At 51.8% G+C, this 25,182-nt stretch overlaps 1 protein-coding gene across 2 annotated transcripts in view; it reads left to right on the top strand.

Annotated features, from left to right (window-relative positions):
- CDH4 (cadherin 4) overlaps positions 1-25,182 on the top strand; it is a 475,216-nt gene that overhangs the window by 404,727 nt on the left and 45,307 nt on the right. For both annotated transcript variants that reach the window (XM_043480167.1, XM_043480168.1), the window contains exons 5-6: positions 14,195-14,350; positions 18,770-18,914. In XM_043480167.1, coding sequence (XP_043336102.1) covers positions 14,195-14,350; positions 18,770-18,914 — 301 coding nt within the window. The remainder of the gene's footprint in view (positions 1-14,194; positions 14,351-18,769; positions 18,915-25,182) is intronic.

Here is a 25,182-nt window from a genome sequence, read left to right as displayed (position 1 = left end):
CAGGTGGATTCTTATCCACCAGAGAAGTCCCGCCTGTGATCTCTGGACATAGAAGTGCCAGAGCAGCAGGTTGAAGATCAGCATGCTCCCAGCCGGCAGCTGGCCCCACTGTGCAACCTGAGCACCCACCGTGGGAGAGGAGGGGGTGTAATTACCAGGCTTATTCAGAGAAACAAGGCCAGTAGGATGGATTGTTGTCGCTGTTGTTGCTCAGCTGAGTTCGACTCTCTGCAACCCCAAGGACTGCAGCACGCCAGGCTTCCCTGTTCTTCACCATCTCCCGGAGCTTGCGCACATTAGGGGTATGACCCAGCCAAGGCGACACAGTTCGGCACAGAGCCCGCCCCAGGGTCCCCAATATCCTGACCAGGACCCTAAAAGTGTCTCAGCTATTCCAGGAGCTGGGACTTCATTTAGCAAATTGTTCAGTTGCTAAAGAGTGTACAACTCTTTGCGACCCCATGAACCACAGCTCAGCAGAATTCCCTGTCCTTCACTATCTTCTGGAGTTTACTCAAACTCATGTCCGTTGAGTCAGTGATGTCATCCAACCACCTCATCTTCTGTCATCCCCTTCTCTCCTGCCCTCAGTCTTTCCCAGCATCAGGGTCTTTTCCAATGAGTTGGCTGCTCGAATCAGGTGGCCGAAGTGTTGGAGCTTCAGCATCAGTCACTCCAGTGAATATTCAAGGTTGACTTCCTTTTGGATGGATAGATGGATGGATGTAAAGAAAGAGACTTATGATATAAGGAAGTGGCTCATGCCAAAATCAGCAGTGTAGGTTGGTAGCCTGGGGACTCAGGAGAGCTGCCCATCTAGAAAAGTCTGAAGCCATCTGCTGGAGAATTCCCACCTGCTTGGGGTTGGTCAGTCTCTGTTCTGTTCAGACCTTCACCTGTTTGTAGGAGGCCCACCCATGTTAAAGAGGGCAATCTGCTTTCCTCAAAGTTCACTGATTTAATGATCACCTCCATCAAAAATGCCCTCACAGAAACACCCAAAAGGAGATCAAATCTACCCATGTGGATGCTAATAAATGGAATGAGGATTTGAACCCAGAACTATTTCACACGAAACCCATGATTGTCATTGTCGATATAATACCTTCACCATGAATTTGTGTGTTTTGTACACAGCTGAATTGCTAGATCCCTTAATGTCCACCTAAATTATTTATTTGGCACCACGGGAATAAATACATGTAGCACATTTATGTTGCCAGTTCATGCAAAGTCTTAAGAAAACAAGAGATGCTGTTCTGCGTGAAGTAAATTTACATCAAAGTAAGGCTCAGTCAGTAATACTCTGCAGTGGAGCCACGTCATGGGGCAGCTTTCTTAGGTGGAAATGGTGTGTTTTATTGGAAAGATTGGAAGAGACAGTGTCTTTAGGGTGGGGAAGCAGTTGCTCAGGGAAAGCAAGTCTCTAAGGACCATTACTCTGTTTGCCACAGTTGAACACATCAGCTTGTTTTCCTTTACATTATGATCTTCCAGCAGATGCCTGGGAGTCACAGGTCCCCTGGGGAAAAATCCAATGATCCTCTGCAGCTTTCAGATCTGGGCTCCTCAGGGTGGTCTCATCATGTGTCCAAAGGCATCTCCACTGACTGCTGTCTTGGCAAGTGTGGGTTGCCGTTGGGTAGCTGGACCCCCAGGTAACTGGTATAACTCAGAGTGAAAGGTGGCTCCAGAATCTCATAGAGGCGGATAAGGATACACAAAGGATGCTCTCCTGCCTCTGTGATGTGAATTAAGTGAATTGATGATGTAAAGAGGAGGAAGGAATTAAAACAGAGACTCCTGGGGAGTAACATTACAGGGTCCTGGGTCTCATCTAAGGAGGTGAAACTCCCCTCATTTTCTTTCCCGTGCCGAGCTGTCTGCTTCTGTGTTGCGAGTCTGTGTGTGCACGTGTTCATATTTCTAATACTGATCTCATTAATTTATTTGGAATTAACCAGCATGAAAACTCCCAAGAAAAGAGGTCTTGATAAGAAATAGTAAGCCAGTGCCAAACAAGAGATCCAGGTCAAGTTTAATCCAATTGTAGGGATATTTAGAAGGAGAAAAAGAATCCTTTAATTCTAGATGAAGGCCTTCTTCATCTAGAGCCTCTTCTCTCTTATTCTATGAAAGAACCATTAAATTGTGCAATAACACTGGGGCCATGTGCATTGTAAGAACAGGCTTAACCCTCGTAAGATTACAAGATGAAGCTACATTTTCTGAGTGTCGGCAGCACAAAGACAAGGCTCCTCAAGAAGGATGTTTAAGCATTGGGTCTCTCCAAACCCCACGCTTCTCCTGGTACCCAATGGCCATTTCTTTCATCTCAGAGTCACATTTAAAATGTTTGCATTTGCAGCATAAGAGTAGATTTTTCTCACTTGACTTGTGGAGTCCAGAGTTGGAGGCTATTTTTTTCTTTCTTCTCTCCTTCATACCTTTGTCTCCTGACTTGAGAAATTACCTATGTGATGATACCAAAGTAAAAATTTTTCTAAATCCAGCCTCTGGCTCTTTCCTCACCACAAGGCTCGCTCATAAGAATTCTGAGTGCTTACTGTGGACAAAACCCTGTCCACATGCTTCACATATAAGATCTCATTCAAAATTCACCTTTGGGCTCCCACCTGGGCCTCTCTCCAGCCTCATCCATGGTCTGGCTGCCATAGCCTCCATCCCAGAGACTGGATCTCTTCTGGGGTCATCTTGTCAAAGACTGTGTGTGCTTGGCCTTCCAGAGGTGGGCAGGGACACACATTATGTTAAATTAGTGAAGAAGTGTTCCTGGCAAGATGCTTGACTCTCTTTTTTTAACATTTATTGATTGATTAGGCTGCTCCAGGTCTTAGTTGCAGCATGCAAGCTCTAAGTGGCAGTATGTCGGATCTCATTTCCTGACCAGGGATCAAACCCAGGATTGAACCTGCATTGGGAGCACACAGTCTTAGCCACTGGACACCAGGGAAGTCCCGAGACACTTGATTCTTCATCTGGGGACCAGAAATGACACCAGGCAGGATGTGGGTGACAGGTCTGAGAGTATACTCCAACCACCGGTGCCATCCGCCCTGGGCACCCCGTCTCTCCAGCTCAGGCAGAGGGTCCCATCCATGGGCTCAGTTCCCTGACACAACAGGGGTCCAGCCAGGGGGCTTAGAGGGAAACTTGCCCCCGCCCTGGCTTCTGTGTAATGACAGCCCTTGATAGTGGTTAAGTTCAAGAATCTGCAGGGAACCCCAGACTGTGTTCAGAGCCTTTGGTCTTCCAGGAGGTGGTCCAGGTACTCTATGTCCACTGAACACCACTAGAGGCTGGGTGCTGTGTGAGTTAAATTACAGTTTGCTGAAAGCCACATGACCGTCTCTCCTGAGCATCTCCTGGACAGACCAGTGAGGGAGACAGAAAGAGGGCAGTCATCAAGAACATAGACAAGAAAACACTGGCAATGTAGGGGCTGGGAAGACGAGTAGGCAGGTGTAAGAGGTGCACTAAACCTCCCTGATGACTAGCTGGACACCTCAGGAGAGGACAGACCCCTCCTCACCTGGGCGGCCCCCGGAGGCCATCTCTTTGCTCCAAGGCTTACCTCTCCACACTGCAGGGTCCCCCCGGAAGGGAAGGCTGGACAGCAGGTGGTCCAGTGCTCTGGTCTTGATAGGGAGATGGCCCTGCAGTGGGGGGCTCCAGCCACATTTCCCAGCCCCAACGCTTTCTCAACTCGGTATCCACGCTTGAGAGACAAGCTGACCAGCCAGGTCAACTCATGGGTCTGCCTGTTGCCCAGGGGAGGGCAGGGAGTCTTGACCAACCGCCTGACTTGACTGACACCTTGACTTGACCGAGACAATGGGGAATGATGCTCCCCAAAGAATATCAGGCCTCTGTTGCCAGAAGAGCCAGGAGTGGACCCTGCCCCACTCCCGTCTTCAGCAATAATGTCTTAGTTGTCCCATGCCCAGAATTAAGAAGCTACCTGTCTTTGTTAATTTGGTACAACCTGAAGAACACTTTTGAGAAGCATCTAATTCACGCTTCCCCACCAGGCAAATTTTGTAAGAACATATTCATGGCTGTTATTAATATTCATATAACTTTGAGGATTTTTTTCATGATTTGTAAAATTCCAAGTAATTGTGAATGGAAATGTATAACAGTGTCAATGTTACACAACAAATGCCTTTCCCCATCACATTCTGGGTTTTTCTGCTCATTATAAGAACCTAATTGAAAGTAATTGAAAGCTGAATTTCACTGTGCATGGAAAGTATTTTGTAAAATGCAAGAAACACAAACATTGTCAAGCCTCTTAAAGCCATGTTCATGTATCAGGGAGTGGAGAGTGGGAGGAATCCGGACTTTCACTCACCTCCGGCCCCAGGTCTGTCCCATCACATGCTAAGAATGGTTTTATCCTAGCCAGATCTCACTGCTCGCCCAGCCCCAGGGCAGAGGGCTTTTCAATTAAACTTTGCTGCAAGCTAACAGTGCCTCATGCAGAACTCAGTTACAGCTTCATGATTGCTTTCAACAGCAACTGAAGTCAGGTTCCAGTCCTGGGCCTTTGAGCCATGATGACTTTTTTTTTTTTAATTGAAGGATAATTGCTTTATAGAATTTTGTGGTTTTCTGTCATACATCAACAAGAATCAGCCACAGGCACACCCATGTCGCCTCGCTCCCAAACCTCCCTTCCATCTCCCTCCCCATCCCACCCTTCAGCCTATCACAGAGCCCCTGTTTGAGTTCCCTGAGTCATAGAGCAAATTCCCATTGGCTATCTATTTTGCCAATGGAATCGTAAGTTTCCATGTTACTCTCCATAAATCTCACCCTCTCCCTCCTCTCCTCCCCCCATGTCCATAGGTCTGTTCTCTATGTCTGTTTCTCCTTTGCTACCCTGAAAATAACCTCATCAGTACCATCTTTCTAGATTCCATACATATGTGTTAGTAGGTGATATTTATATTCCTCTTTCTGACTTATTTCACTCTGTATAATAGGCTCTAGGTTCATCCACCTCATTAGAACAGATTCAAATATGTTCCTTTTTATGGCTGAGTAATATTCCATAGTATATATGTACCACAGCTTCTTTATCCAGTCATCCGTCAATGGACATCTAGGTTTCTTCCATGTTCTAGCTATTGTAAACAGTGCTGCGATGAACATCGGGGTACGTGTGTCTTTTTCTGTTTTGGTTTCCTCAGGGTATATGTCTAGGAGTGGGATTGCTGGGTCATATGGTGGTTTTAATCCTAGGTTTTATTCCTAGGTTTTTAAGGAATCTCCACCATCTTCCATAGTAACTATATAAGTTTACATCCCACCAGCAATGCAAGAGGGCTCCCTTTTCTCCACACCCTCTCCAGAATTTACTGTTTGTAGACTTTTTAATGACAGCCATCCTGACTGGTGTGAGGTGGTGTCTTTTGAAAACACACAGCATTTCAGCAATCCCAGCAGATTTGCAGAACTTACCAGAGTGAGCACGACACCCAGGGTTTGAGTCTGCTTTGGGAGTCAAGTGACCCTAGGGAGATACAGAGACCTCCTGGGCCCCCGTCCCGTCTGCACAAGTGGGCACAACTTCCTCAGCCTCACTTTCTGCTCAAGGAAGCTTCCCAGGAAGGCAACGTGACCAAGACTAGACCTGAAACTCTGCCCTCGAAACGCGATGGCTTGTGAAACCTTCGTCCAGTCCTCAGCCTCTCAGGCCTTGGTCTCCCGATCTGCAGAAGGGACTGGACCCGACGGTCAGGGGCCAACATCCTGGACTTCCCTTTTCTAGTCCTTAAGGAACTACAGGGGTGAGGAGGGGAGATTCCTGGGCCCTGCTATTCACAGGGGAGCTCATCCCAGCTGCAGGCGTTCGAGACACAGTGAGGACCCGAGATAAACACAGTGGAGGGCAGGCTGCCACCCCATCCGCTCACCCCACCCCCCCACCCCCCCACCACTCGCCCCATCACTACCACCTCCTCACCCCCCACCTCCCCACCTCCCCTCACACACACACCCCTTCCTCTCCTGCCAGAGGCGGGGACCAGGTGGTACCACGCCCCTCATCCCCCTGGTGTCTCTAGAGCAAAACCATTCTGACCCCTCCTCCAACCCCACAGGGCCCCCAGAAATCTCTGCCAGGCAGGACGAGGGGAGGGAGACGGAGTTGGGGTGGTCCTCCTCTCCTGCTTGTCACCTGGGGAGGGGTGATCACTTCCCTCCTGACTCTTCCTCCTGCTTTTATCCCACTCCACGTGTCCCTGCTGTTTCTTCATCGTCAGACAGTAGGCACAGGACTGGCTGGAACTTCTCCCTCCCACCTAGGATCTTAGAACTCTGCCACACCTGACACCCCCTCAGGCTCCCCTCTCCACCTTACCCCCTGCGCTCTCTGCCTCCTCCCTCCAGGCTCAGAAAAGACATTTCTCCTCCAGGAAGAGGGCCTCCCACACACTTTGGTTTCCCAAAGTGCCTGGCTGTGACCCTGGCTGTCGGTTTGCATGTCTGCCCCCCGCCCCGCCCCGGGCAGCATGTCCTTCTTTTCATTTGTTCGATTGGTGATTATTGAGCACCTACTGTGTGTGTGGTGCTAGGCCTGCACCTGCCATCCTTGGGGTCAGGCAGGGTGTCTGTGTTCCCATGGCCCAGGAGGGTGTGGGGCAGCCTTAGTGCTGGGCAGTAGGGAACAGGGGGGAAGGAGGTGGGAGACAGGGAGCCATCCCTGCAAAGCAGACAAGAGGACAAACACAGAACCTGAGAAAATCCAGATTCTCTGTCAGCATGAGAATCCAGGAGTCCCGGCGTCGAGAGCTGGCGTGAGGACCAGTGAGGCCAAGGAAGCTGAAATGCATTTAGGTATAATCATGTTCTTACCTCTGGACTCTCATGAGAGTCAGATTTTAAAAGAAATTGCCTCTCCTGGCTGACTGCAGTCACGGCCAAGTTCAGATTGGCCTGCCTGAAATCCAAGGTAGGCGGGGAACGAAGCATCTGCGGTCACGATTCAGGGCTTTTCACTCTGCTGCCGGCAACTCAAAACTCCCACCAGGTAAAGAAAATGAGAGCTTGCAATCTGCTTTCCTGGGAAGATCCCTGGGTTTAATATCACACGAAGAGAAAGAGCTAAAACACTTCACCGAAGAATTACATCCTCTTGGAAGATCCTGATCCTAAGGGTTTTGAGAGCATCTTTTAAAACACAGAGACGGGGTCAGGGAGGCCTTATTAGTGGCAAAGCCACTAAGCTGCAGAATAACATCGCCTTCCAAGAGGTTTAGAGCAGAAAGGCAGGGACATCCAGTCATGTGCATGCATGTACACACGTGTGTGTGTGTGTGTGTGTCTGTGTGTCTGTGTGTGTGTGTGTGTACTTATGCATGTGTTGTTTGTGCATATGTTTGGGTGTGTTACTCTATCTGTGTGTGCCTGTCCAGGAATTGCATACCACAGTAGACAAAACCACGGAATTCTAACTGGCCTTTCTCAAAGATCCCCTCTGCCCTCAAGTCCTTCCAGAGTCTCTCACAGACCCTGTTCTTTCCCCATTTCATAATTGTCACCTTATAATTCTGCACTGACTGGCTGTCACTTTGTAAATCTAATCCTTCTGGTCCATGAGGCTTCCCAGGTGGTGCTAGTGGTAAAGAATCCGCCTGCCAATGCAGGAGCCTCAGGAGATGTGGGTTCAATCCCTGGGTTGGGAAGATCCCTTGGAGGAGGAAATGGCAACCCACTCCAGTATTCTTGCCTGGGAAACTCCATGGACAGAAGAGCCTGGCATGCTTCAGTCCAAGGGGCCACAAAGAGTAGGACACGACCGAGCGACTGAGCTCACATGCAGGCTGGTGCATGAACCACGTGAGGGCAGGACCATGTCCGTCCAGCGCAGGGGGGCCTGGCAAAGAGCACAGGCCATGTGGGCTGAGTGAAGACGTTGAAACAACTAGGGTGGGAAGTACCCAGCCAACAATGAGGGTCCCAGGGATGACAGGTCCCTTCCCCTCCTGGGGCGAGGTTTTCTCTGCATCCATAGGACTCTCTGCTCCTTCAGTTCTTGGGATAAACCTCCAAGGCCTTTGCAAGTCACAAGACCACACAGGGTGACTTTTTCTCCAGTTTCAAGTTCATTTGAAATTAGGAAAATACCTCCTCCTTGGGGGAGATTCTGCCGGAATCCTGCCATCCAGGCAGCCTTTCCGGAGGATGGAGCCGGCCCTAGAAGGAGGTCCCTGGGTGAGCACAATGGCCAGGCACCATACGTTATTTTAATGTAGACATCACTTTAAACTAACCTTTTACCATCTGTTCTGTCCTTTAATAACAAATGCAAAACAGCATGATTCTCGGTGGCGTCATAAAACTGGGACGGGTGATGGAAAAGCCGTCTCCACTCTTTATTCACGGCCCTGCCGGACGCCGCTGGGATGTTTTTCTCATTTTCCAGGCACAAATCAAGGAGAAACTGCTCTCGCCTGATCTGGTGAATTCATTCACACAGTATTTCTTCTTAACACGGTAAACTATGGGAGAATTGAGGGCGTCCTGAGAGCCCCGGACGCACTCAGCATGTATTTCAGGAGGCGCCAGTGAACGGCACCTGGAGAATTAAGGGAATGTAGCCTGATGGTCAGGATGTAATGAGATTCCTTTGCAAAAAATCAAAAGCTTTAAACGTGTGGCAGGTTCTTTTCAGCAGTTTCATAATTAAATTTCCCTGTGAAGGATGGGCAGTCTGGCCGGGAGGGTGCAGGCCGGCTGTGTCTCTGCAGGACCGTAGGGGCTCACACGCCCCCCCTTCATCCAGTTCAGCTCAACTGCTGTCCTCGGGGGCCCTCCTGTGTATCCCAAGTCCTCTTCTCTTAACCTAAACTCAAAGCAAGCCTCTGAATTCACCAGCCTTTCTAGAATCTTCCAGACTCCTGGGAGGAAGAACTGGTTTGAGTTTCTGCACCAGTTACTCAGTTCCCTTCTCCCCTCAATCGATCATCACAGGCACCTCCCTGCCCCCCAGATCTGGTGATAAGGGAGTTCAGCCAGGGAGGACCCTCTTTCTACAAACTGACTCCAAGGAATGGAGCCGGGTCGAAACTCCTCCCCGCTCAGCGCCTCGGACAGGGCTGGTCAGACGTGGTGTGGCCTGAAGGACCATCCCTGGTGGACAGAGAGGGGTTGTGTGATGCCGACGGGCCAGAGCCTCTTCTCCGGGACGCATAGCACTCGGAGCCATGGAGCCGGCAGAAGGCAGGCAGCCGGGACCCCGCATCTCTCTCCAGCAGGACGTGGGGCAGCGCTGATTGAGTGAGGGGAGCCCCTTGGAGCCTGGGGGTGCAGACAGGCATCCAGTTAGACCATGGTCAGTGCTCCTGCTTAGGGCAGACAAGGTACAGGAGAGCCCAACCTGATGAGAGGGAGGAGGAGCCCAGAAAGCCAGAGCGAAGACATCCCTCACAGACTTCAAGGACCTGTATGTGCAGGCCCAAGTGTGCACAAGCCTGTATGTGCATGCATGCCCGTGTGTGTGCATACCTGTATATATGTGCGGGCCCATGTGTGCGCGGCCCATATGTGCATGCCTGAGTATACACATGCCCATGTGTGCACGTGCCCGTTCCTCTCCCAGAGGCCCTGATCAGCACCCAAGCAGACCAGGTCACTGACGCCTGTGTGATGAGGCATTGCCTCCTTCTTGCCGACTGTTCCTGACATTTTCTGTTCCCCATCCTCTAATGTATCAGGTAGGAAGCCACCATCATGGTCAGGGTGGCCAGTGACCCTACCCCCACGCTCTTGCCCTGGTGGGGTCGCCTCCGATATGTAAACAGTCACAGCTGGCTGGAAAGGGGTTCTCTATTAAGTCGAATTTTCTCAGAAGCAGAGTTTTCAGGGGGGTAGTTTGTGCTAAAGGTCCAAATTCAGTTGGAAAGGATGTTCATTATCAAATCTCTGAGGCACCTCCATGGAGACCATCCTGTGGTAGTTGTCCTGCTACAGAGATCAGCTGCCCAAGAAAAAGCTGTCTTTAGTTTCTGAGGTAAATCCTGCTAGGCGTGTAGGGGAGGAAAAGTCAACTTCCCTCCTCTTTCTGAGGTCCTGTCTGAGACCCCTGTAATAGAAGACAGATAAACAAGAGGAGGAAAAAACAGAAGTTTATTAACATGTGTGCCTCGTGTACTCTTGGGGGAGACCCAGGGGAAAATGAGCAGCTCTCCAAGATGCCTTAGAATTCAGGTTTAAGAGGAAGTGAAAGTGAAAGTGTTAGTCACTCAGTTGTGTCCAACTCTTTGTGAGCCCATAGACTATAGCCCGCCAGGGTCCTCTGTCCTTGGAATTCTCCAGGCAAGAATACTGGAGTGGGTAGCCATTCCCTTCTCCAGGGGATCTTCCCAACCCAGAGAAAGGGGGAGAGGAAGTGATTTGTAGGAAAGATGATGGCCCTCGGAGGAGAGGTGGGAGGTGCGGTCATGTGACAGGTCTGCCCTCCTCCAGGCCCCCTTCCAGGACTGGTGGCAATGATGTTCCTCCGTGGATAATCCCTCCTCCGGTGGGGGGGGGAGGGGGCGGGGCTGTGACACCTGAGCCCCTCTGAGGCTCTTCTCCAGGTAGATGAGGGAACTCAGAGAGAAAGCCCCTCCTACAGCTGATGGCTCTCAAGTGCCCGCAGCAGAAACGTCACTGCACCCAGCAGCACATGGCAGGGGCTACCCTCCTCCCTGCCTTGACACTCCCCCCAGCAGTTTCTAGGCTCGGAAGCCGGGCTGGCAGGCTGCTCCATCTCCCTGAACCCATCTCTCAGTCCTGAGAGGAGGTCAGTTCAGTAAACAGTTGTCTCATTTCGGGGGACGGGTTGTGGGCAGGCTCCAGAGCAGGCATACAGTCAGGTTATGATAGGAGGCATCTCTATGAAAGCCAAAGAGAATCTAAGTTACTGGTTAGAGCAGACCTGTTTCCGAGCCCTGGGGTGGGAGGCAGCCAGGCGAGATTTCTGGATGGCGAGCTCACAGCATCTTTGTGGTCTGGATGCCTCTGGTGGGGTCGTGTTTTGTCCGGGGAACCTTCTGAGTGGTCATTGGCACGGCAGCAGGCATGCAGGCTGTCTGTGCGTGAGATCTTTCAGGTGCTTCCCTGAATTTCATACCCACTCATCCAGCCTTAGTTTGCAGGGCTGTGGGAAAAGGGCAGCTTCATTTTTAGTGCTTCCCAGTTGGCTCAGCAGGTAAAGAATCTGCCTACCAATTCAGGAGACTCGGGTTTGATCCTTGGGTAGGGAGGATCTCCTGGAGGAGGAAATAACAACCCACCCCAGCAGTCTTGCCTGGGAAATCCCACGGACAGAGGAACCTGGTGGGCTACAGTCCATGGGGTCGAAAAGAGTCAGACACGACAGAGCGACTAAACGCAGCAGCACGATTCTTAGTGATTCTAAGTCGGAAGCGTGGGAGGATATCGGAAGCGTTGGTCTGGAACCATGTAGCCAGATATTTGAGGAAACTAGAAGTTAAATCCAGTCCAGTTACAGGTAAAAAATAAAACCTCAAAGACTACAAACAGGACTAGAATCTCAAGGCACAGAGTTCTACCGAAACCTAACTTTTCTCTCTTTAATCACCCCCATTTCTAAGATAATCAGATAATCATGGTAAAACCAATTTTGCAAAGGAAGCCTGATCTCATTTGACATGGCTCTTGGGAGGTTGCTGGGCGGTAGCTCCTAGCCAGGACTCTCTCTGGTCACCCTGGGCCCTTCTGCTCAGCTGATGAAGGCAGCTCTGGTGGGTTGACCCCACCCGCTGGTGTCTCCATGCTGACCGTCACACCTCCATTGGCCTGGGGGAGTTGTCTGCAGTTATCTTACTTTGTGGTCTTAGGAGAATGGTACCGGGGAGGATTTGTAAAGCCAAGGCAGGTGTTTTCTCTATATGTCCTCTTCTATGGAAGACTTTAAACACCTCCTAGGTGAGCTCCCCTGACCCTCGAGCCCTTTGCCAAGGAATTTCCTGAAGAATTAGCAGTCCCTTCACGTTTGTTCTTCCTTCCAGCCAACTGTGAAGTTTTATATTTTCTCAAAAAATAACCCGTTCATCAGGATTTTCAACTTGGCTCGCATAAAATATAAAGAATAAAATAGATTTTTTTAAGTCTTATTTTTCCTCTTAAGCTTGCCAAAGGTACATCTATTTCTTATGAATTTTTTTCCCCAGAGTACAGCTCTTGCATCTATTTATCAGTCCTTCCAACTTTTCTGTTTTCAGATTCAGAAATTTCTGCATTCATCTTAATTACCCGGGTGTTCACCATATCCTGCTTTGTCATTCCTTTCCTTCTGGATATAAATGCTCAGTTCATTCACTGTAATTCTGTTTTAATGATGAAAATATTTGAAGTTAAGGGTTTGTTTTGATTCAGTCTCTGGCCAAATTCCTTGGGTTTTGCTGTTTCATTGTCATTACTATTTTTAAATCACCTCTAAATACAGTTTTGATTCTTAATTTGTGGTTACTTCAGAATGTTTTCTAAAATATCTCTTTAAGAATCATCTTTAAATTTTAATTGTATTATTCTAGTAAAAAGTCCTGGTCAATGTTGCCATGGTCCCCTGGGCTTTGATTTTTAAAAGTTGTCTTTTCTAAAGGTGTATTCAGAGTTTATGCTAATCTTAATTTGGCCCCAGCAGTTATTCTTTTCACGTCCCTGTGGCTTATTTACAATCTCTCACCATCGGAGAAGCTTGTTGTCTTACATGGTATCCTGCCCGTCAACTGCCCCTTACATGACCAGGACCTCTGCTTCATCTGAATGAAAGACATGCACCTTATGTTTAATTCTGCGGGTGTCCTTGCTATCTCCTATAGTCGTGCATTTATCTAACGACCTGGTCAAAAGTGAGGGGCTGTCTGCATAGTCCACCCCCAACCCATGTAGAGCACAGAATCGTGCATTTTTTTCTCTGTTCTTTCCGTTGCTTCACCCAGCTCTCAGGCTTTGCTAGCTTACTTTAGATTTGGAACCCAGATCACCATTATTGAGGGCTTCCCTGGTAGCTCAGACAGTAGAGTCTGTATGCATTGCAGAAGGCCCAGATTTGATCCTTGGGTCGGGAAGATCCCCTGGAGGAGGGAGTGGCTACCCACTCCAGGATTCTTGGGCTTCCCTGATGGCTCAGATAATAAAGAACCCGCCTGCAATGCAGGAGACCCAGGTTCAATCCCTGGGTCGAGAATACCCCCTGGAGGAGGGAATGGCAACACACTCCAGTATTCTTGGGCTTCCCTGATGGTTCAGATAATAAAGAACCTGTCTGCAATGCAGGAGACCCAGGTTCAATCCCTGGGTCGAGAAGATCGCCTAGAGGAGGGAATGGCAACCCATTCAGGTATTCTTGCCTGGAGAATCCCATGGACAGAGGAACCTGGCAGGCTACAGTCCATGTGGTCACAGAGTCGGACATGACTGAGCAACTATCATTTTCACTTTTCACCATTATTAAATTGTTGTTTTCCACAATATACAATTTCTGTAAACACTGTTTGTGCCTGTAAGCAGCTCTGTAACCATGTTGACAACACCTTTCAGGTCTGTGTTTCTGTGTCCAAATGCTGGTGCGGGGTGGGGGGTGCATTTCCCAGGCAACCCCTGTTCTCGAGGTCTTCGCTATGACCCCCTCTCAGGGCAGGGGAGGAGGACCAGAGCAGGAACAGGGGACATTTTCTGTGTCTCTGCGCACCCAAACATGTCCACTGCCTTTCTGCACAGATGATCACTCGGGGGCAAAAGTGTCTTGGGCCCTGACCTTTTCCCTAAAAACCCCATGGAGTGAGCTGTGTCCTTGCCCTTGTCTTTCCTGAGGTCTGGCGTGAGGGGCATTTGAACAGGGTCCTCGGCCATCTCAGACCATCACTGAGGCTCTACCGTGGGCGTCCTCACCTCTGCTGAGCTCCCTGCAGACCCTTTCCTCTTGGAATGCTGTGTCCCCTCCTCCCTGTCACCTGGGGCTCACCGGACATGTACTGTAGGCTCCCAGTGAACCCCTGGCCTCACCTGCCCTTCTGGTCCCCCGAGTGGACCAAGCGCTGGCTGTGGCCTCATATGCCCCTGGGAGAGACGTCATGCAAGGCCATCCAGTGGGATGAGCAGAAGGTCCAGGTAAGAAGCCTGACCTTCCCCTGCCCCCATCTGTTCCCCCTTCCAGATCCGGTCCGACAAGGACAATGACATCCCCATCCGATACAGCATCACAGGCGTGGGCGCCGACCAGCCCCCCATGGAGGTCTTCAGCATCGACTCCATGTCCGGCCGGATGTACGTCACACGGCCCATGGATCGGGAGGAGCGAGCCTCCTACCACGTGAGTGTCCCTGGACTCGAGCTCCTAAGGGCAGGGGGTTGGAGGGGAATGCAAACCCAAGTCCATATCAGAAAAGCCCACCTGCCTGCAGGGCACCTCCCCGGGCTGTGCAATTCACAGAGCAGATGGGCCAAGAATGTGCTCTAGTAACGTGTCCCTGGTGATGCCGGGAGGGTCTGGGACACACTGGGGGAGCCACTGGTCGGAAGCCGTGGACCGACGTGACCAGCCAGGAGTTCTGCTGGGGGAGGGGTCGTGCAGCTGCTGTGTCACCCCCACCTCTCCAGTTCCGGACACGCATCCCGGCCCCTCTGCCCCTTCCTCTGAGAGCAGAAAGGCAGCTCTGAGCGAGCACTGCTGCTTTCATGGGGAGCCGCCAGTGGAGAGGAAAAGACCATGAGAAAGTGAAGGCTGTGAGACTCAGTTAAAGGGACCGTCCACCACTTTCCACTTGGCCTCCTGGCCTATTGGCACACAATTGGCCCTAGAGCTCGGTGGGCACACGGCTCTCACACCACCCGTCCTGGCATCCTTGGGCTCTGCCTCCTTGTCATGGGATGAGCATGTACCTTCGGGAGGCAGAGGCTGGAGCCGGACTTGGGGGGCGGAATTGGGCAGCCCCACCCAGCAGCTGAGACATGTGCCCTTAACCCCTCCGACCTCCATGCTCTCCTGCAAAGGGGAAACAGTCAGGCTGCCTCAGCGTGTGCTCGGAGGACTCAGGGTGACCATCCCTGTGGTGTTCAGGACAGGGCCCAGCACGTGGTAAGGCTGCCTCTGTGGCTACAGCCAGGGCGTCAGAACTCCCAGCTCCCGGGTTGTGTTCACAGACCTTCAGGTGAGGGGATGCACTCACAGCCTCCGCCCTGTGTCCTTTATGGACCGGCACTGACCTCACTTGGCTTCAGCCTGCAGTGCCAGATGTGAACCCTGCTCTTCATATTCCAGGTTCACTGTCCATCTCCTGGATGAGAAGGGAGGCTCCACGTGGCAGGCTTGTCCATACCACATCCCCTGGCAGAGAACAGAACCCACCACGGGGGCAGGCCAGTCACAGGCTTTCCTCTCTCAACTGCTCAGCTCCTAGCCCAGGATGGCTGCAGAATTTCTGAGTCCAGCAAAAGATGCAATGAGGACCCCTCTGAGCTGACTATGAGTTTTAAGATGGTGATGGCCGAGCGTCAAACCACATACAGACCCTTCTGAGTACAAGGCCCGAATGACTATGAGGGTCACACACTCGCCCCCTGTCAAGTGGGACGGACAGGAAGCTGACACTGGAGGACTTGTGGGCCTCATCTCGTGGCCGTCTGGGTGCAAACAGCTCAGAGCCACACCCGGGTGTCACTGTCCACTCTGAGGACCCCCAGCTCTGGGCACCCCAAGAGCAGCTCGATCTCAAGAGCACCACACACCCTCTCCCCGCACCCCCAAACCAGACCCTGGGAAGGCAGGAGCCACATTTGGGAAAAGGAGACCCACTTGGCAGTAGACTGAGAGACAGCTCCCCAATCCTTCACCTGCTGTGGGCCAGAGGATCACTCTGATTTGAGAGTCCACGATTTTAGTGAGGCTCTGATTTTAGTTACCTCTGTCCACCCAGACAGTCTCCTTGCCACTAAAGTCAACCCCCTACATGACGTGACTCGATCACAGGGTGACTCCTGTAACCTTCCCACCTGGAACCTGCGCCTCACATCCCAGAGTCCTCTCTGCTCCCCCGACGGGTGCCGTATAATCCTGTCCTGAGTCCCACCGTCATCATGGCTGTTAGGAGGGTGGAGCAGCATCTCCCACCTGAGAGGGAGCTGACAGACCGTGGACACGGGTCCCTGGAGATGACTGTACGAAGCCTGTGATCACGAGACAGATGAGCATCACTGTCTGCTCTGCAAGGCGATTCCCCCAGAAGGTGCCTTCATGGCTTCCTTAGGAAGCCTTGCTGCTGGGGCCACGAGCCGTCAACTTGGGCGGGATATTCCTGAGCCTCTGTTTCCCTGCCTGTAAATAGAGATCCGACAGACCTGTCTCACGGTTCTTGTGAACAATGAGGTGAGGCAGTGCCTGTGGAGGTCTCGGGGCACTCCCAGCCAGAGCCAGCACAGGGTTGATGGAAGACAACAGGATCCCACACATGGCAGGCATGCACAGCGCATCGCAGGAAATTTACTCTGCACAAGACACCCAGATTTGCAAGTCTCAGGACATTTCTTATCTCCAAGTCGCAAAGCATTTCTTGTCTCCAACATCAAGACAGACCCCCATCCCCAAGCCTGCAGCTGTGTGTCCAGCCTGAGAGATGGAGGGGGATGGGTGGGCTCTTAGAGATTTCCAACAGAATCTATCAAATGTTGTTTTAAGCTTTTGGAGGGGGATGAGGAGACCCTGCCAGCCACTTTCCATCGAGAGCTCCACTCGGCCTGCTCCTGCTGCTAAAGATAGCGGCCCAACTGGGGTATCACTTCAGTTAGAAGATAATAACTTTAATTTTAGCTCAGAATTACTTTTTTCAAAGCCTCCTCAACCTTTGGCTCAGCGCCTTATTGCCTGGCCACGTCTGACAAGATGAAGGATGGCCCAGCCGCCCATAGGAGGATCCCCTGGAGGAGGGTACAGCAACCCACTCCAGTATTCTTGCCTGGAGAATCCCCATGGACAGAGGGGAGCCTGGTGGGCTACAGTCCATGGGGTCACAGGGAGTCAGACACGACTGAAGTGACTTAGTAAGCACACACTGGCCGCCTACAGGAGGACTTCCACAGCAGGGAGGTGCAAACCGGGCTTCAGGAATGGCGACCCAATGGCCAGGCGGGGGGGCGGCACTGGGGAGCAGTCGGCTGGGAGAAACAACTGCACCCGAATCCCCATCCTGAGATGTTTAAATGTGATACTTCAAGCTGATCTGTCTTGAAGGGGGCAGCTGCATGGCTCTGCAGGCTGCAGCTCCCAGGAACCTGAGCTCATTTGTCTCCTTGTGATGACATGGATCGTCTCCTCCATGAAGCCTGCCTTGAGCTCCCCCCAAACACATGGTTTCAAGGGGGAAATTCTACACAGGGCTGTCGGCCGAGGCTGCGGATAACTCAAGGCCCCTCCTGCAGTCATGGATGGCACCCTCCCCTCCCCCAAGGCTGGCAGAGCAGCTGGGGGCGCAGGGCATCAAGGGGACTGCCTGATGACTAGGCGGGGTCCCCAGCTCTGAGACCCCTTCTGCGGGAGGCTCCTCTGGGCACCCTTGACTTGGCGCTGTCTTGGCATAAGGACCCTGTAGTCCAGTGTGTTTGGTTTCGAGGGTGACATGGTTTCCACAGAGAGATGAGGGCATGGCTGTGTGACAGTCACAGTGCTGGTCTGGAGAGACAGGCCAGCCCCTTCCACCTCCAAGTGTGGTTTTCCTGTCTAGTCTCAGGGCCCCCATGGCCCCACTCCAGCACGCTTTGCTGCCCGTGGGGCTCAGCCACTCTGCATCCCCCATGGAGGCCCCCATGCTTGCTGTCCTCTGGGCCCCTCATCCAGGGTTCAGCTCCAGCATCACCTCCTCCAAGAGGCCTGCCTGGCCTCCTCCCCACCCCATGGGTCGTTGCGGTCACATGCCTTCTCAGGGGCCATCTCCTGCATGAGAAGCCCCAGGGCAGCCCCGGGTCTCATGAAGTCACGAACTAGGGCACAGCCAGTGCCTGCCCACAGGTGGGCCCTCAATAGATATTGATGGAGCGAATGAATTAATGAGTGAATGAATGAATAAAAGATAAAAATCCAAAATCGAAGAGGAGAGTCTGAGCAGCCCCTGTGGGCCCTCCAGCCCAAGTTGGGGGACCTACCCTTTGTACCTTGAGTTGTTCCCAGATGGAGCTCCCTGGAGCCCCTTCCCCATTGGAGTGGGGCCTTCCACCCAAGGGTGGACCCATTTCCTCTCTGCTGCCCCAAGAAAGATAAACCAGGCCAACAGGGTAGACTTGAAGTGGATGCCCAAGTTCAAGGACTCACTGTGTCTCCTCTCTGGGCCTCCCCCAGGCCTGGCCTCCTGGCAGCAAGGGGCCTAAGCCCCCGCCCCGTTAGCACACACAGCCTTTCTGCACCTGCTCTAGGTAGACGTGAGTCCTCCGCATCAGTGGTGCGGGGACGGATATCGGCGTGGACCCTCGGGTCAGCCTCCAGCTCCCATGGTCGCTCTGTTTCACCTTCCCAGGATGCCTCCCCATTCCCACAGAGGAGAGAACCCAGGCTCATGACGTGTCCCAAGCCCACCCCGCACTCCCCAGGCTGCCCCTTGGGGGGGCCCTGAACTGCTCTGTCACCCCACCCCAGGGCTGTAGGTCACAGGAAATCTGCTCTTAGTGGTTCACAAGGCTTAGGGTCAGGCACATCCCCGCCGGCGGCAGCTGCCGGCCCTGACAGCATATGTTGCTTTCCTTCTAGCTCCGAGCACATGCTGTGGATATGAACGGCAACAAGGTGGAGAACCCCATCGACCTGTACATCTATGTCATCGACATGAACGACAACCGCCCCGAGTTCCTCAACCAGGTGTATAACGGCTCCGTGGACGAAGGCTCCAAGCCAGGTGAGCCCTGAGCCCCGAGGGAGGGACGTTCCCGAAGAGGGACACGCAGCCCCTGCCGCCATGATGACACCTGGGACTCATCGCCTATGAGTTTATTTAAGCACCCACTGCTCGCACTAGGGAGTGGGCATCCCTGCTCCACATACCTCACAGTCCAGGGCAGACACAGACAGAGGGGCTGAAACAAGGGACCAGAGCCACTGCAGTGACGATTTGGCTCAGGAGACCCCTGGGCGCTGAGTCATGGGGATGGCTGTAGATTAGGGAAGGCTCCTCTGCAGAGGTGACCTGTGGGCCAGGAGCTGACTTGTGATCAGGAGCAGCACTCAGAAGTGCAGGGAAGAACTCTGGCAGCAGGGAGAGCATGTGCGAAGGTCCTGGGGCCGGTCAGGGAGGAGGCTGGCCATCTGAGGCCTCCTGGGCACCTCTGGGCATAGCAGGAAGCCCCTGAGAGGGCTGACTCCCTCGGCCTAAAGAAGTGAGCTGTGTGGCTGAGGCCCTTGGCCCCCCTCAGAGCTGACCCAAGAGCTGACCCGTCTTCCCAAGGACTCCTGTCCAGCATAAATGATAATGACCACTTTACAGTGTCTGGTCTCTGGATCCCATAATGACCAAGAAGTGGGCGCCTCCCTCCCCCTTCAGCTCAGACAGGACTCAAGGCCTGAAGAGGTGGAGCAAGCAGTCCCAACCCCTCGGTGTGGACATGGGTGCGAATCCCCAGCGGATGCTGGCACAACAGCTAAGAGACCCCCCAGCATCACCTGGGAACATGTTATAAGTGCATAGCTGGTGGCCACCTGCTGATTCAGACTCTGCAGGTGGGGCCCCGAGGAGGCAGCCAAGCTCCAAGTAACTCTGCACTTGCTAAGGTTTAAGAAACCCAGCCCCACACTGTCTCCTGACTTGGGGGAGGGTGGGGGGCAGTTGTCCTCAGGACAACTACTCAGTTTAGGGCAGGCAGGGGCAGGGGGCAGTGTGGAGCTGAGCCAAGCACCACTGCTGAGGCCCCTGCTAAGGGCTGCTGGAAGCTGCCACTAAAATTCGGACTCTGGTTACATTTGAACTTGAAAGAAACAAAAGGTCATTTTGATTCATGAGTGATGCCCCGTGCAATACTGGGAACATACGCACAGTAAAGGTGTTGCCTGCCATCTGAACATCACAGAGGCTGCCCCTCCCCAGCCCCCGGTGGGCACCCATCCTGGGAAGACTTCCCGGGCCTCTGAGGAGGGGTCAGCAGGCGTCCAGCATGCAGAGGGGCATGAAAGCAAACATTTATCATCTCTTCTCCCTGGAGGCAGTTGTCACAGCTCTGTCTCCAGGGGCTGCTGCTTCCACAAGGTGAAATGCGTTTACAACTGATTGTCCTCAGAATCAGGAGGCTTGGGCCAGCCTGTCAGCAAAGGGAAAGCAATGTGACATTATTTCTGCAGAAACCTCAGGCAGCTGGGCCCTGCCGGCCCCTGAGGGGCAGGTGGGTGGCCAAATTAGCTACAAACAGCCAAAGAAAGCGAATGAGGACTGCTGACAGCCAGCTCTTTAAGGAGCAGGGTGGACAGTGGGTGTCAGGCTTGGTGGGTGTGAGGCAGGTGGGGACGTTCTTGTTAACGGAAGCAGTGGGTCCTCTCTCCCCAAGACCCAAGACACTCTGTGAAGGTGCCTCAAATCAAGTCTCCCACGTCTTATTTTCGAACAAATCAATGAGACAGTTTTTCCAAACGCATGACTGCCTTTACTCATTAGGATAACAAAAACAACAAACTGTTTCATCTTCCCCTCAAAATCCTGATAAGCCTTTAAGCCAGGATATTGGAGCATCCTCAGATCTCTGGATGTGGCCTAGGCAGGCTGAAGGCTGGCCCTTTATTCCCTGGGCACTCAACACCTTTGCAGGGCTGTTTGCACTAAATGTTGGGTGACTTTCGGAGCCCCTGGGTGCCCCCAGTTCCACTTCTGGTCCCAGAATAACCATCAGAGGGGACCAGAGATGTGACCTCTTTGTGCAAAGCCAGGATGGAGCTGCACGGTGCCTTGTTGGGCCTGGCTTGACGCCCTGGTCCAGGAGGAGGAGGCCATGTCCAGACAGAGCAGGGCCCACCTCCTCAACACAGGAGGCTCCCCAGGACATGGAAACAGTCTCTATAAGTCCTTCTCTCACCCCAGTAAATTACAATAATAAAAGGTTTTACACAATGCCTTTGTGGGATAAGGAAAAACTACCGCCAGAAATTAGTCATTATTCTCTGGAATGATAGGCTAATGAAGGGTTTCAGACACATGTTCTAATGGAAAACAAGTGGAAAGATGTATTCAGTATTGACTCAGCTGGGTAGGAGTTGGCTAAGGTCTGGGATGTTGCGGCGGGGACATCAGCCAGCCGCCGGGGGCCAGATCCCAGGTCACCCCACATCCTCCCCGACCCCCAGGGCCCTCCATGTCATGAAGCCCTCTCTGGTTTTGCTGAGTCACAGGGGCCTCACACACAATTCCGGTTCATACAGCTGTCCAGTTCAGTTCAGTCACTCAGTCATGTCTGACTCTTTGCCACCCCATGGACTGCAGCACGCCGGGCTTCCCTGTCCATCACCAACTCCCGGAGCTTACTCAAACTCGTGTCCATAGAGTTGGTGATGCCATCCAACCAACTCATCCTCTGTTGTCCCCTTCTCCTCCTGCCTTCAATCTTTCCCAGCAACAAGGTCTTTTCCAATGAGTCAACTCTTCACATGAGGTGGCCAAAGTATTGGAGTTTCAGCATCAGTCCTTCCAATGAACACCCAGAACTGATCTCCTTTAGGATGGACCGGTTGGATCTCCTTGCAGTCCAAGGGACTCTCAAGAGTCTTCTCCAACACCACAGTTCAAAAGCATCAATTCTTCGGCGCTCAGTTTTCTTCATAGTCCAACTCACATCTACCTGAGAAGCTGAATTTCTCATTGTATTTATATAAATGGCCACGTGGGGGCAGTGGTTGCCATGTTGGGTTCCCACCCAGATGGGGCCACAGCAGCAGTCCCTCCCCATGCCTGGGATCTTCGGTCCCCTCCTGATCATGGTCCCAAATCCTGGAGGGAACTGGCCAGGGGCCACCAAGACCTGAGAGACTGCATGCTAGGCTGGAGATGTGAAAGGGAGGCAGGTCGGCTGACCGCCCTATGAATGTCCCACACTGGAGTTTTGCTTGGGTGGGTGCCCCACCACTTCCAGGCACACACCCCACCTCTGCCTTTCCAAACTCTGCCTTGACGCCCCCCTGTTCTGTGTCCCCCAAAACTGCTGTGCCCACCCCCCGGGGAGGGACCATCTCTTGCCTCCAGGCAGAAGCTGCACCTGCAGAAGTGGCTACGTAGTGCACACAGGCTCTGCGCGCTCCTGCTGTCAGGACACGTGGGCGCTGGATGCGCATCCCTGTCCAGCAAAACCAGTCTTAAGGAAGCAGTCTTTTCTATCAAATCCTCTTTCCCTAGCTTTGAAATTGACCCTGTGCCCATGAGTTCAGATTAATAATAATTATGAAAAATTATGTCTGTAATATAGATGTTTTCCATAAAGAAATGGAGTTTTGTTTATTTCAAGTGCACCAGAAAGTGGAACCAAAATTAGAATTTCCCGGAAAAAAGGTTCAACTGAGAGGCAACAAGAAGAAACCCAAGAGGATTGTGACCTGGTGCTTACTGAGGCCTGGGGTAACAGAGGCATCTCTGGCCCTGGGTGGGCAGGAAGCAGGAAGGCCGGGCTTTGGGCAACCTTGAACCTCCTAGGCAAGCACCACTCCAAGCAACTCTTCAATGTGCTTCCTGATAGGATCTCATTGGAAGAAATATCTTTTTAAGATACCTTTTTATTTTGACATGATTGTAGACGCACGTGCAGTTGTAAGAAGTAACACAGAGACACCCCACAGACCCGTCCCCTGACTTCCCCCAGTGCTAACCTCTCACAGATGCAGGGTCACACCAGGGTGTGACACTGGTGCAAGCCCTGGCCCTCACTCAGACTTCAGCACGTGTGTGTACGTGAGTGCGTGTGTGCCCATGCAGTTTATCACGTGTGCAGATTCACATGACCTCCATGGTCAAGACAGTAACATTTAAGAAGGCTAACACCCATCTCCCCGCTCACTGATCCATCTGCCCACCATCCCTACCCTTGAAACCATTGACCTGCTCTCCATACCTGTGATTTTATCATTTTAAGACTTTCATATAATTGTGACCATAGCAGTACGTTACCTTTGAGTGTGCTCTCGGTCACTCAGTCGTGTCTGACTTTTGTGACCCCATGGACTGTGGATTGCCAGGCCCCTCTGTCCATGGGATTCTCCAGGCAAGAATACTGGAGTGGGTTGTCATGCCCTCCTCCAAGGGATCTTCCTGCCCTGGGGATCAAACTCATGTCTCTTGCATTTCCTGCATTGGCAGGCGGATTCTTTACCACTAGCACAACCAGTCCATCCTAAAGGAAATAAGTCCTGAATATTCATTGGTAGGACTGATGCTGAAGCTGAAACTCCAATACTTTGGGCACCTGATGCAAAGAACTGACTCATTTGAAAAGACCCTGATGCTGGGAAAGATTGAGGGCAGGAGGAGAAGGGGACTACAGAGGATGATATGGTTGAATGGCATCACCAACTCAATGGACATGGGTTTGGGTGAACTCTAGGAGTTGGTAATGGACAGGAAGGCCTGGCGTGCTGCAGTTCATGGGGTCGCAAAGAGTCGGACACGGCTGAGCGACTGAAATGAACTGAGCACCACCTGGGAAGCCCATGTTACCTTTAGGGGCTGGGTTTTTCCACTCAGTATAATTCTTTGGATATTCAGGCAAATTGTGTGTCCTACGCACATTTCTTTTCATTGCTGAGAAGTACACAGTGTGGATGCCCTACCCTCATTCTGGTTGTCCCAGTTTGGGGCAGTAATGAAGCTGCCAAGAACTTTCACTCACATGTAGACTTTCATGTGAATTTTCATTTCTCTGGGACAAATGCCTGAGGACTCAGTCACTGGGGGGTACGGGGACCAGGTGTTTAGCTCTGCCAGGAAGTGCCATGCACTTTTCTGGCGTGACCGTACAATCTCCCGTCCCACCATCTGAGTGTTCCGGCTCCTCTGTGTCCTTGCCAGCATTTGGTGGTGTCATTATGTCATGTTAGCTATTCTGACAGATGCACATTGGTACCTCACTGTGGTTTTTATTTCTCTTTCCCTCATGCTAACTATGGTGGTGATCCCTTCTTGTGCTTGCCATCTGCATCTCCTCCTTGCTGAGACGTCTCTTCATGTCTTGTGTCCATCTTCTAATTAGTTGCTTTTTTAATCACTGAGTTTTGAGAATTCTTTGAGATGCAAGCCCTTTGCCAGATGTGTGGTCTGCAGATAATTTCTCCTACTCTGGGACTCATGTTTTCATGCTCTTCAGGGGGTCTTTTGGGAGCAAGAGTTTTTCATTTTGATGAAGTTCAATTTTTCACTCTCCTTTGATGGATTGGACTTGGGTATTGAGAACTCTTCCCAAACCCTGGGTCCTGAAGATGTTCTAGGCTTCATTCTAAAGGTTTTATAGTTTCACATTTTATATTTCATCCTTGGTCCATTCCAAGTTAATTTCTTTTCTCTTAATGTTTCAAATTTGTTCATCTATTAACAAAAAAATGTGCTTCCCCCCACTCCATTATATTCACATTTCAGGGATGCTATAGACTGTTCTAATTCACTTTTGGACATTGACTTTTCTATTCTGAGTTAATTTCTGTGTGATTTTTATAGAAGGCGTGAGACTTAGTCTGGTTCATTTCTTTGCTTATGGATGCCCAGATGCTCCTGCACTGTTTGTTGGAAAGGCTTTCTGTCTTTCATTGGGTTGCTTGTGTACCTTTGTCAAAAATCAGTTGGCTTGTTTGTGGGTTTGCTCTGGGTTCTCTGCTCCCATCCACTGATCCGCCAGCACCTCGCTCCCTGGATGCCGGTAGCTCCATAGGAAACCTTGAGTGGAGCAGAGGTAAAGGCTGTTTCAGACCCCAGCTACCCCTGGTCCTCGCGGGGTGGGACTGAGCACTTGGCAGGTGACGTCACATGGCACTCAGCCACTCGTCTTAGACTCCCAGTGGCCAGCTGTGGCCTGCGTGTGGCATGGCAGGGCCTCGGCCGGCCACTCACTCTGTCCCATGGTTAAATGGAGGTAATAGTACCACCAACCTGGGGGAATCAGCTGAAGGCGTCCACCTGAGGCACCTGACACCTGTGCTATTGTTAATGGTGTAAT

Source organism: Cervus canadensis, chromosome 10 (assembly GCF_019320065.1).
Source record: "Cervus canadensis isolate Bull #8, Minnesota chromosome 10, ASM1932006v1, whole genome shotgun sequence".
Lineage (NCBI taxonomy): Eukaryota > Metazoa > Chordata > Mammalia > Artiodactyla > Cervidae > Cervus > Cervus canadensis.
This window is presented reverse-complemented; position numbering and strand designations above follow the sequence as displayed.